Source organism: Meles meles, chromosome 5 (assembly GCF_922984935.1).
Source record: "Meles meles chromosome 5, mMelMel3.1 paternal haplotype, whole genome shotgun sequence".
Lineage (NCBI taxonomy): Eukaryota > Metazoa > Chordata > Mammalia > Carnivora > Mustelidae > Meles > Meles meles.
This window is the reverse complement of record NC_060070.1, coordinates 1,699,944-1,710,984: the sequence shown is the minus strand read 5'-3', so window position 1 is coordinate 1,710,984 and position 11,041 is coordinate 1,699,944. Positions and strand designations below refer to the sequence as shown.

General features: G+C 63.4%; 1 protein-coding gene across 1 annotated transcript; it reads right to left on the bottom strand.

Moving 5' to 3' along the window:
- Positions 1-685: 685 nt before the first annotated feature.
- Positions 686-10,709, bottom strand: DACT2 (dishevelled binding antagonist of beta catenin 2). The gene is made up of 4 exons (XM_046004250.1): positions 10,342-10,709; positions 4,839-4,971; positions 3,638-3,880; positions 686-3,062 (listed from the first exon to the last, which is right to left on the bottom strand). Exons 1-4 carry the CDS (start codon positions 10,603-10,605, stop codon positions 1,471-1,473), a joined length of 2,232 nt encoding a protein of 743 aa, XP_045860206.1. The 5' UTR covers positions 10,606-10,709; the 3' UTR covers positions 686-1,470.
- Between the last annotated feature and the right edge of the window lie 332 nt (positions 10,710-11,041).

The window sequence follows — 11,041 nt, the reverse complement described above, 5'->3', positions numbered from 1 at the left end:
CTGCCTGCCACGAACCCTGGAAAACCCGGGTCCCCGTCCCCTTGTGTGCCCCGCGGCTGAGAATGAAACCGCTCTCCGAAAACGTCCTGGGTAACACCCTTTCCAGTGAAACCCCGTCGGGGGTGCTGGAGTGAGTTGCCGGAGCAGTTTTGAGAAAGCCGAGGAGACCCTCGCTCCCGTTGAGGGCAGGTTCCGGGAAGCGCGGGTGGGAGTTCTGCCTGGCCTTGGGGACGGGGATAGCCCGTGTTGTCTGTGGGAAATGGCCGTGTCCTCTAGGTCCACACAACGCAGCTCATGGGTTCTGCCCCATGTCACCACCACGACTGGCCTCCGCTCTGAGACGCCAGCTGCTTTTGAAGCTGCGTCCCGAAACCAGCCGCTTGTTACTCCAATGGTCATACATCTACAAATATTTTGCTGGTTTTGTGTTTTTTCCCTTCCCTTATTCCGGACAACCGTGCATTGAGCCCCGCGGAGGGGCTGAGGCCCCCGGCCCGGGAAGCCCTCCACAGCTGGGGAGGGATTCGGGTAGAGCCACTTTGGGATTAAAAATGTTGCCGTACTCGGCAGGCCGCTCCCCTGAAAATCCCGGAAAAGTTGAAGGGCAGTTTCTTCAAAAAAGTAAACACCAAAAAAGGTTATTTTTCCAAAAAACACTCTTTTTTAAGATTTTATTTTTAAGTCATCTCTCTACCCAGCGCAGGGCTCGAACTCACAACCCCGAGATCAAGAGTCGCACCGTCCACAGACTGAGCCGACACTTTCATGCTCCGTTTTGTGTGTTGGAACCGGCGTTTTCCCACCTTTGGGGGGGCGCCCAGACCGGGGGCAGGCTGGCCCGGGGGCCCACCGAGAGCTGCAGGACGGAGCAGCGGCTTGCGAGGAGACAGGCCGGTGACAGTACCGGCGTAGCCCGCATGTCCTCGCCGGTGAGGACTTCCCGCGGGATTCACACCCCGATTTCCCCTGCACCGTCCTCCACCCGGCCCTGGGGAGCATGTTTTCTGGGAGTCACGGTTCAGAAGGACTGGGGCGACCCCAGTGCCCGGCCGTGCAGAAGAGGGGTGGGGCGGGGGGCCCGGAGCTGCGGTGGGGGAGCAGCCCCAGGACCCCGGGGCAGACACCGGGGAAGCCCGGATGGGACATGTGCCCGGGAGGTGCGGACACCAAGGCCGCGGGGGGCAGCGGTGGGGAGGGGGCGGACCACAGTCTCCGCTGGGTGGGGAAACACTCCTCAGAGCTGGTCCGTGGGGCAAGCCCTGGGACCCACTTCACCCCTTCTGAGTGACTTGGGAGAAAATCCACGTTGGCAAGTCTCCCAAACCCGCACTGCACGGCAGGCAGCCTGGGAAGGGAGAGCCCGTCCTTAGCCAGGGCCTGCGTGCTCATCCGCGCTCCGCAGAGGACGGCTTTTCCGGGGATGCCCCTAGCCCTTGCCCGGCCTTTGAGGCTCAGCCGACTTCCATGGCCTCACACCATGGTCATGACCCTGAGTGCCGCCGGCTGGAACCTTCGGATCTTTCTCCTCAGGGCTTTGGAGGCCTTGATGCGACACAGCTTGGGCATCGGGGGCAGGGGGGGCCTGCGGGAGCCCGGGGCCCTTGAGGGCTGCGGGGGACATGCCCGAGGCCGGGCCCCGACCTCTGAGTCGCTGCTGCTGGACTCCCGGTCTCCAAAGCGGCTGTTGGTGTGGTCGCTGGCCCCGTCCTCGCTGGTCTCGGCCACCGTGGAGTAGAGCAGGGAGGCGCCCTTGGCCGACGGCTCAGAGCCCTCTGACTCACTCCTGACCTGGGCATCCTGGCGGGGCATCCTCGGCCTGGCCCGGGCACACACCAGCTGCGGGCCCCGGGCTCGGCTCACCGCGGGCCTGGGGGGCCTCAGGCTGCCCGCGATCTCCACGGAGGACAGCCACCTCCGCTGCTTCCTCCGCACCTGCCCACCAGCCGCCGCTTCCAAGGGGCACAAGGCCTGCGCGGGGGCCCGGTGACCCTCCCGTCGGGTCACTAGCAGGGGCACCAGGAGGGGCACGGGGTAGAGTCTGGGCTCAGAGCAGGACCGGCTAGGCGCTGGCCCTGCCGGCACGGGCCTCCTCCGGAGACCCTGCCCCCACTCGGGGGGCAGCAGGGGGGCTGCAAGGGCCCTCCCAGGGGACGGCTGAGCCTTGTCGGTGGCCCCTCTCTGGACCTTCACAGCCTTGGTCTTGGGGCGGCCTGTGTTCAGCCCCAGGAGGGAAGCTCCACGGTCAGCAAACGGGGGGTGGGCACAGCGGCCTGGGGCCAGCACGGGGCTCTCCCTGCCCCCCTCCCTGGTGGGCAACAGGACCGTGCCGTCCTGGCAGCTGAGAGCCGGCTGCAGAGTCCGTAGGTGGGGAGATGGGGCTGGCCCACACCCCAGTGCAGGAGAGCCCCGTGTGGTCTCCCTACGGACACAGCCATTCCGGGGTTCGGGTCCATCCTCTGGAAGGCCGCTGGGGTGTGGGGTGGCTGTGAGGAGCTCAGGTCCCCGCTGCTTGAGGCTGTCCCTGCCGGTGTCCCCCCGCTGAGCCACTGTACCCATCCCTGCTCTCGCTGGGGTGCACACCAGCTTGTCCAGGCCCCCCTCCCTCTCTGCTCTCTGGAGACCAGGCACAGGCGGGGACGAGGACACCTCACGTCCTGGGGGTCCCTGCTCCCCCGCGCTGCCCCTCAGGGGGACCCCTCGGCCGCGCAGCCTCAGCAGCCTGTCTATATAGGCTGCGGCTGGGCCGGCCTCAAGGACAGGTCCAGAGCGGATGGAGCCCAGGGACGCCGGGCTGGGAAGGGGCTCCCTGGGGGGCGAGTGGCCCGGACTCGGCAGGGCCTCCTTGTGGAGAGCGAAGAGCGGGCTCTGCAGAGCCACAGCGTGCAGGGGGCTGGGGTACGGGTACACCTCCCGGCCTCCCTTGGACACCAGGTCACACTGGTACTTGGGGTCCAGCGCGGGGGCTGGGAGGTCCATCCCGGGGCAGAGAACGGAAGTGGAATTGGGGTCTGCACTGGCTTTCTGGAGCACCAGCTCGGACGGCAGGACTCTTTCAAGATCACCTGGGAACGAGAAAAACGAGCAAACAGGTGAATGGGGGAGAGCCCAGGACGGTCCTGGTCTCACCTCCCATGCAGCGTCACGACCGCGTGGCGCCCTGTGCCGGTATGGGCGGGAGGCCGGCGGGAGCAGCAGCCCATGCACACCGAGGCCGGGACACGAGCCTGCAGCAAGGGCTCGCTTGCACGCTCATCCGTCACCTGTCCGTCTCCCCTCTCTGCCACAACGTGCAAAGCAAAGCCTGGACGCAAAATCGATCGTTCTGATGCCCTCGTTCATCCGAGGTTTGGGTCACTCTGGGTGCTGTGTCCATTCCGATGACAGACGGTGCCAGTCAGGGTGTGCAAGGGTTCTAGAAGGATTTGTAAAATAACTTCCCGATGTCCACTTAAATCATAAGAAAAGACTGGCTGCAATGAACACTGGTATTCCTGTCTCTGTCCAAAAACCAGAACCGCCTGGAGTGGTACCTGTGGGCTTGGCACCAGCACCAGACACACATGGGGCTTCCCGGCTCTGAACCCAGTGGCCCCCGCCACCTGGGAGGGGCTTCCCGCCCCGCCTGGCTCTCCTTTACCTGTAGACACTGGCCGGGGCCGGGACACGCCCGCCTCTGTGGCCAGGGGTCTCCAGGCGGGCAGCGGCGCTCCGTGCACAGTGGTCTCGTCGGCCGACCGGGGCCGGCTGTCCCCCGCATCGGGCCTGGCCGTGGAGTCAGCCGGCCGCAAAGTGCCCAGGGAGGAGTACACGAGGTCACTACACACGGATGTGCGGGATGCGGACAGGGAGCAGGAGCCGCCATCACTCAGCTCGCAGAAGCCTAGATGGGAGAGCGGAGGCAGTCAGAGGCCTTGGCGCGGCAGCCCCCTTCCTGCCCGAGCCGGCCCCGGGGCTAAGAGAGCATCAGGAGCTCAGCAAGTGGGCCCTGGAGAAGTCATCTGGGGACTCCCCGTTACTGTCCACTGTCGCCCTGTGAGCTCCGTCCGTGGGAGCCTGCTCACCCCCCACTCAGGCAAGTGGCTTCCCTCTCCCTCCGTGGCCAGGCTGCTGGCATTCTTCTCCCCACTTCCCGTCCGAGGAAGGACAGCACACGGGGTCTCCAGCCCACACCCCGCTTCATGCGCTGCACACCCAGACCAGGCCGTGGTTTTGTAAATTTACAGCAGGACCGAGAAACAGCAGACAGTGCTGTCCACGGTCTCCTGGGTTTGCCGTGGGCACCAGGCTCGGGGCACATGGGATGACGTGCCCCGAGCCAGGAGGGTCGGAAGGGCTCCAGAGCCATCGCCTCGCAGCTCTAAGCCAAGGGATACGTGGGCAGCAGGCAAGGGGACAGTGTCCTGCCCACCGTCTCTGACAAACTACCCAGAGTTGAGATTCCATAACCCTGCAGACTATCACCTCCTACATCAGCTCCTCACCACCTCCCTGTTACTCCGACCTGAGCAGAGCCTGGAACGTGTGTCCGCCCAGAGACGGGGAGACACTCACGGAGCGCTCGTCCATCGGAAGCAGGCCTTTCCCATTAAAAAGCTCCCCATGCACGCACACTGTGCACACGCTCCTCTTTCCAGAAGCTTAGGGAGGAGGAAGGCAGGGGTGCATTGGTAGTGCTCCCTGGGAACAGGTTCTCCGGCTGGGGCTGTGCTCACTGAGCTGAGCCTGAGAGCCTGGGAGGACCCGCCCCCCCGCCGCAGCACTGCCCCCAAGGTGTGGGGTCCCCCAGAGGGCAAGAGGGGCCTCTCCTCAGCAGCCCTGCCCGCCGGCGCGTGGCCTACCCGAGCTGGGCCTGCTGTCGCCGTCGGCCACCCTGCCGCAGGGCCCACTCCCGTCCAGCTGCAGCTCGCTGATCTGCCGGTCCAGCTGCTCCAGGTGGGTCTTCAGGCCGACGTCCTGGCGTCGTAAGCGGTTCTGGAGGGAGAGTGGGACACAGAGATGTCCATGCGCAGAGAGCAAGCCCGATGCCCATGGGACGTGAGCGCCGGGAACACGCTGTGCCCTCCCAACGCCCGTGTTTCTGGCTCCTTGGGCCGGTACCTCCTCTCCACTCCCCCGAGCCAAAGCTCCTGCCCTCTGGCCGCCAGAGGAGCAGAGCCCCCCCCCCGCCGGCCGGCTTGCCGGCCACCACGGCTTCTGGAAGCATCGGCGTTTCTCCACGAGGTACGTCTTCCTAAGGAGACTGGCAGGGCCACACTCGGGGGCGAAGGCGGCCCCTGCTCTTACACGCGGCCCGGAGGACGCGCTCGGCTGCTGCTCTCTAGGCTTATGTAAGAACCGACCTTCCCACGCTCGTGTGCCTCGTTCTCCTGCTCAGCAGGCCCCGCATGCCCCGGGCGTTTCAGGGCATGGGAAAGTCCCCAAGGGAGAAAGAGGCCCCCGTCCACGCATCCCCCTTCGCAGGTGTCACCGCCTGGCCTCGCGGAACCCGCAGGGACAGGGGCAGAGGCCCGGCAGGAGGGGACAGTGCCTGCGCTCAGCGCGCCTGGAAACCTGCCCCAGAATCTTCTGGGTTTAGAGGTTCGCATCTTGGCTCTGCAGGCTCAGGCGTACACGGGTTATCACAGCATTAGCCGTACGCCCGCGTGTGATCGCAGAATACACGTATGCGTACGAGGTTGCTGTCCGTAGCACGCATGTGCACACCCACACGTAAATAATAAACACGCAGAACCAGCACGAGGGCCTCTCGGACGCGGACTCCCTTGTCCCCATCGTCACGCAGCACCGTTTCCAGGGCCTGCTGCATAATTTCTTATTTTCATCAACAATTAAGTTTAAGGCAAATAATGAATGAATGTAATTATGTGGTTCGCCCTGTTTAAGAAAATGACTGTGTTTCAAAGTGAGTATCACAGGGGAGGAAGTCCCCTGAACCCCATAATTATCTCCGTAATTTCTGCACCATGAGGCTGCGGTCCAGGAGGGAAGCAGGTGGCAGGAACTGCCGAGTCTTACGAGGGGGTCGCGTGGGCACAGCCTTCGGATCCAGCCAAGAGAGGTGCAGCGGGTGACAAGCCCGTGGCAGACACAGTGCCTGCTGCATGCCAGTCACCGTCCCCGGGCCACCGTCCCCGGGCCACCATGCCCAAGTCCCCTTTGCTCCGGGACCGCATCCACGGCTCCGAGAGCAAACTCCACGTGTCACAGCAACAGAGTCTTAGCGCCGTAAGACTATCTGTGAACGTATCACAGCCAAAACCAGTCCTGGATTTAATAAAAACTTTGTAATCCCCGAACCATCCCGTCCAGCCTGAACATGCGGCCTCTTGCTCTGAATATCTCCACCAAGGAAAACGTGACCGTGTCAAGAGCCACGGCAGAGAGAGCCGGGGTGTGCAAAGATGGGCTTCGCGCCCGCACCCCCCAAAGAACACTAGATTCGGGCAAAGGGGCCAGTGTGCGTTTTCACTGCGAATGACTTTTCCTTCCCTGTCCTAAATAGGGCTGCCGTGCCTTACTCTGTGGGGTCACAGCCTGAAGCTTACAAAGCGGTCTGACTGCTTCTCTTCCAAATCATGATGTTCTCGTCCTTCTGGAGGAGGAGGGCACCTCTGAGCCCCAGTTCACGTCCTTCCTCCCTCTGATCTGAGCCAATTTCCAAAAAAGAGAGTCCCCTCTGTGTGTCTGTGCTGAGAATGGCCGCTCTGTGACTAATGTGTGGCCAGCCAGGCCTTCGGTGGGCGGTTCCTGATTGACGTCAAGAGGTCACAGACGCACAGGCTCAGGGGTGCACCGACGATTTACCGTGTCCCCAGGACCCGCCAGCTCAGGCACGGGCTTCGCTGTCTGGGATGACACTGGGATGACCCTTCCCCCATCCCTCACTTGGGGTTTTCATGCTTCTGCTTTCCATTTACTCCTTCTTGGTGTCTGAGTTTGTGCTAAGAGCCCAAGTGTAGTCTGTGACCAGGAGAGAGCACGAGCCATTGAAGCCATCACAGACTGTCTCTCCCCACATTATTTCCTCTGCAGAGAAGACGTCACCGGCACATGGGCACCAGGACCAGGACAGTGCCAGTCACGTGCACCCCCGTCAGAGCAGCCGGCACGTTTGGGGTGCCCCTCGTCCCCACCTTCGTCCCCAGCATCCAGGCTCACTATCACGGCAGTGTACGGAGTCAGGATCCCCCCACCCTGTGTCTGGGGCTGAGGGGGAAGGCAGTGCACACCCCGCAAGTCCCCGGGAGGTGGGATTGCCTGAGCGTCAACGCAGATTCTGGGGATCCTGGCCACCCCTGGGACCGCGCATCTGGACAAGCTTCCCAGGAAACGCAAAGGGCTCTTACGAACGGACGAACACGAGAGGCTTGAGAAGGGCATTCTGGAGATCGCCGTTAGAAACGGACTCGGCTTATCCTTTCTCTGCGATGTCTGCTGTCTGTACCGTCAGAGAACCATCTGGTTCCCCTTGTTTGTCCTCAGTTTCCAAGCACAACTCAGCATTCCCCTCTCCTCGAGCCTTTATAGCAGAGCCAAAGGACAAAAAGGAAATCTGCCCTCAAGTTCAGAACACACCCACGGCGTCGAGAACACCTTCTCTCTCCTCAAAAGCTGAGCGTCTACACAGGAAACAGGACACAGGTGAAAGCCGCGCTACTCCGGGGCCCTGTAGACCGCCAGACCGCACAAGAAGTCCACCGATCACCAGCAAAGGCCAGGGCCACCATGGGCCCTGTGGGAACGGGACAGAGGCCTGGCACTGTCGGGGATGCCCTGCCCCCCGCTGGTGACCTTGAGCCAGTTCATTCCCTGGAGAGTTCAGGAAGCAAGTTCAGGAAGACAGCGGGCAGGCCCAGGAAGCAGGAACGCAGCCGACCTCCTGCTGACCCGGGCAGAGGCAGCCCGCCGGCTCTGGCGGTCCTCAATGCCAGGACCCGCCGGTGAAAAGCAGTCATGGGGCGCTGCCACGGTCAGGACAAGTCACGACCCGCCGAGCCAGCTCCTGGGAAATTCTCCTGGGTAAGATGTCACGGCGGGTCCCCGGGGGCCTTCCTCACGTGCACCTCGGGACACCTCTCCCAGTGCGGCTGGCAGCCCCCGTGCGGGAGGTGGCGCATCCGGCCTGCCCCGGGGTATGGAAGGCCACGTGGGCGTCGGCCCGAACCTCAGGCCTGCGCAGTGGGAATGGCCGCCTCTCAGGGATGACAGGTCTCTCTGAGGTTATCCACGGATCAGCCCAGGACCCGCCAGCGAGGAGCAGCTGCCCCGCTCGGGGTCACGGGGGCATCATCAGCTCCAGCAGGGAGACAGGAAAGTTCTCTCCCAGCAGAGCAACGGAAGGCGCTGCTGTATTTGCTCATCACACACCCGCTGAGCGCCTACTGCATGCTCCATCACACACCCGCTGAGCGCCTACTGCATGCTCCATCACACACCCGCTGAGCGCCTACTGCATGCTCCATCACACACCCGCTGAGCGCCTACTGCATGCTCCTTTGCGATTTCAGGTGCCGCTTGCTTCGGTCCGTGTCACCGTGCTGACTCTGCTCAGCCCCAGCGCGGTGCAGGTCCCCAGAAATGCTCCCGCTCGGCTCGGCAGGGGATGCGTGCGTGACAAGGCCTCGAGGGCAGATCCAAGCTCTTCCCGTCTTCACACCCCAGCGCAGACGCACGGCCCGCCCATGGGGGGGGAGCTGAGTGAGCGGGTCTGCAGCCCCCCCGCCCAGAGGCCTGTGGACCACACTCTCACCACGGCTCTAGCACTACTCTGGTGTTCTCGCTGCAAGAAAAACGTGGAAGTGTTAAGCCCCAGCTGATGTCACACAAATTCAGTTCTTCTCTTTTGATCACATAATCCACGCCAAGAACAAAGTTTGAAGACAAAGTCTGCGTGTTCCTTCTGGTCCCCACATTAAAAATAAATTTAAACAAAAAAACCTGTTTGCTCTCTTCCAAAGGCTACTTGTAATTAGAGGCTGACGACTCGCAAGTCTGATTGGTGCGTCCCTGAAGTCGAGTTAATCATCAGCTGTGCTCGCGCCCAGCAGGAGTTCAGGGCTGCTTCTCAGCGGCTCCGGCTCTCCCCGGAGCCATGCATCTCTGCAGGCGGCCAGGTGCCAGGGAGCCCTGGGTGCAGACGTGCGGGGAGCCAGGGCAGACCGGTGAGGGCGGGTAAACTGCAGGTGCCCGTCCCGCTCTGGAGCTGGCCCCTGCCCCGGGCAGGCGGCTCAGTCCCAGGTGGAGCGCGGTCTGCGCAGTCAGGGCCCAGGCTCTGCTGCCTCCACCTTCCGCCAACGTGACTCTGGAGTCCCGGGAGGCATCTTCCAGGTTCTGGAATCCAGAAATTCCCAACGCGCGGGTCACCGGAGGGAGCTAAGCAGAGAGGAAGGCGGGGGCACGGTCCAGCCGGCTTTACAAGAACAGCGGCAGCTTTTAAACACAACGGGTCTGAATTCCTAAATCTAAAAATTTCTACTTAAGAGGACTAGAATGAACGCCACCGGATATGAACCTTTCCATAGAGCCTTTTCATTTTTCCTTTAAAACAGCTCTCGAGTGTTTCCCATACAGGAAGAGAAGGCCCCCCAGCAGATTAACACCGGGAACAACAGGCCGGGTGTCTTCAAGCCCGCGAGAACGAGCTGGCGTTCGGAGGAGGCCAGGGAGCCAGGAGACACACAGGTGAAGCCGCCCTAAGAGGGTGCCCGGTTCCATGGCTCTGGGACGCAGCGGACACGCCTCACTCTGCAGGTCAGGTTACACTTTGGAGCTGAAGCTTTCGTGGGAAACATGCTTTCCTCGACATTTTTTTTTTAATTAATTAATTTATTTTTATTTGCTTATTTACAGCATAACAGTGTTCATTGTTTTGGCATCACACCCAGTGCTCCATGACATTTTGTTACAACCCACACGACCCCATCTAACCTGAGCATGGAATGGGGACAATTCCGGCTGTGCCCAGCACGCCGGCGGTGTCGCTCCGGAGCCCGTGCAGCGGGACCACCTGCACCCGGGGTCCCACACCAGGATCCGAAGCAGCCCCCGCCCAGGGAAACCGACGGAACCGCTCGTCCCCGAACAGCCCGGAAGTCCCGCAGGAGGGCGCGCTCAGAGCCCGGTCGCCGGAGCAGGAGGCAGCGCCGCGGGGCAGCCCCGGTGCGCCTTTCCGAGTCCGGATCCCCACCCGCGTGCTGCGAGCCCCCTTGGCCGTCCCATCCGAACCCGAACTGCGTCCCCTTCAATCAGTGGGGCAAGTCCGGCCACCGCGCTGCCCGCACCAGGTGGCCCGGCCCCCGCCGCCCCGCGCGCCCAGCGCCCCCGGGGCCCCGCGCTCCTTACCAGCTGCTCCTGCAGCGCCGCCAGCGCCGCCTCCAACCGCAGCTCGTGCGCGCGGGGGCCGCGGGGGTGCTCGGGGCGCGCGGGGCCGTGGGGGGCGGCGGGGCCCAGCGGGGACTGCATGGCCAGGGCGCCCCGCACGCGCGCCTGCTGTGTGGCGCGCAGCCCCTGCAGCTCCTGCAGCCCCGCGAGCGCCGCGCGCAGCCGGGCGCCCACCCTGCGGCGGTCCCAGCCCGCGGGCCCCGGCGGGCAGCTCGGCGCCCACATCCCGCGCCCGGCCTCCCCCAGAGCCTGCCCGGGCTCCCTGGAGCCTGCCCGGCCTCCTCGGCCTCCCGGAGCTTCCTCGCAGCCTCCCGGGCCGCGCGCTCGGCCTCCTGCGCAGCGTCTCCCCGCCCCCGCCCCGCAGGTCTCCAAGGTGGGGTGGGACCTATCGGTGGCCGCGGAGGGCGGTGTTTGCGCACGCCCCAGGTCACAGCGGCCGCCCCGGGGCCCGCCCCGTCGTCGCAGCCCCGCGCCCTTGGGGGCCTGAGGACCCAAGGCTTTTGGTGAGTCTGGAGGGGACCAAAGGAGAGGAAGGACCCCAGCAGGAGGGCCGGAAAGGGCCGAAAGGGGAACAAACGCGGTGAAAGTTGTTTTGTTTTATTTTGTTTTTAATTAAGGTAAATTCTTGGGAGGGTACCAATTTTTAAGGACCATGGTACCT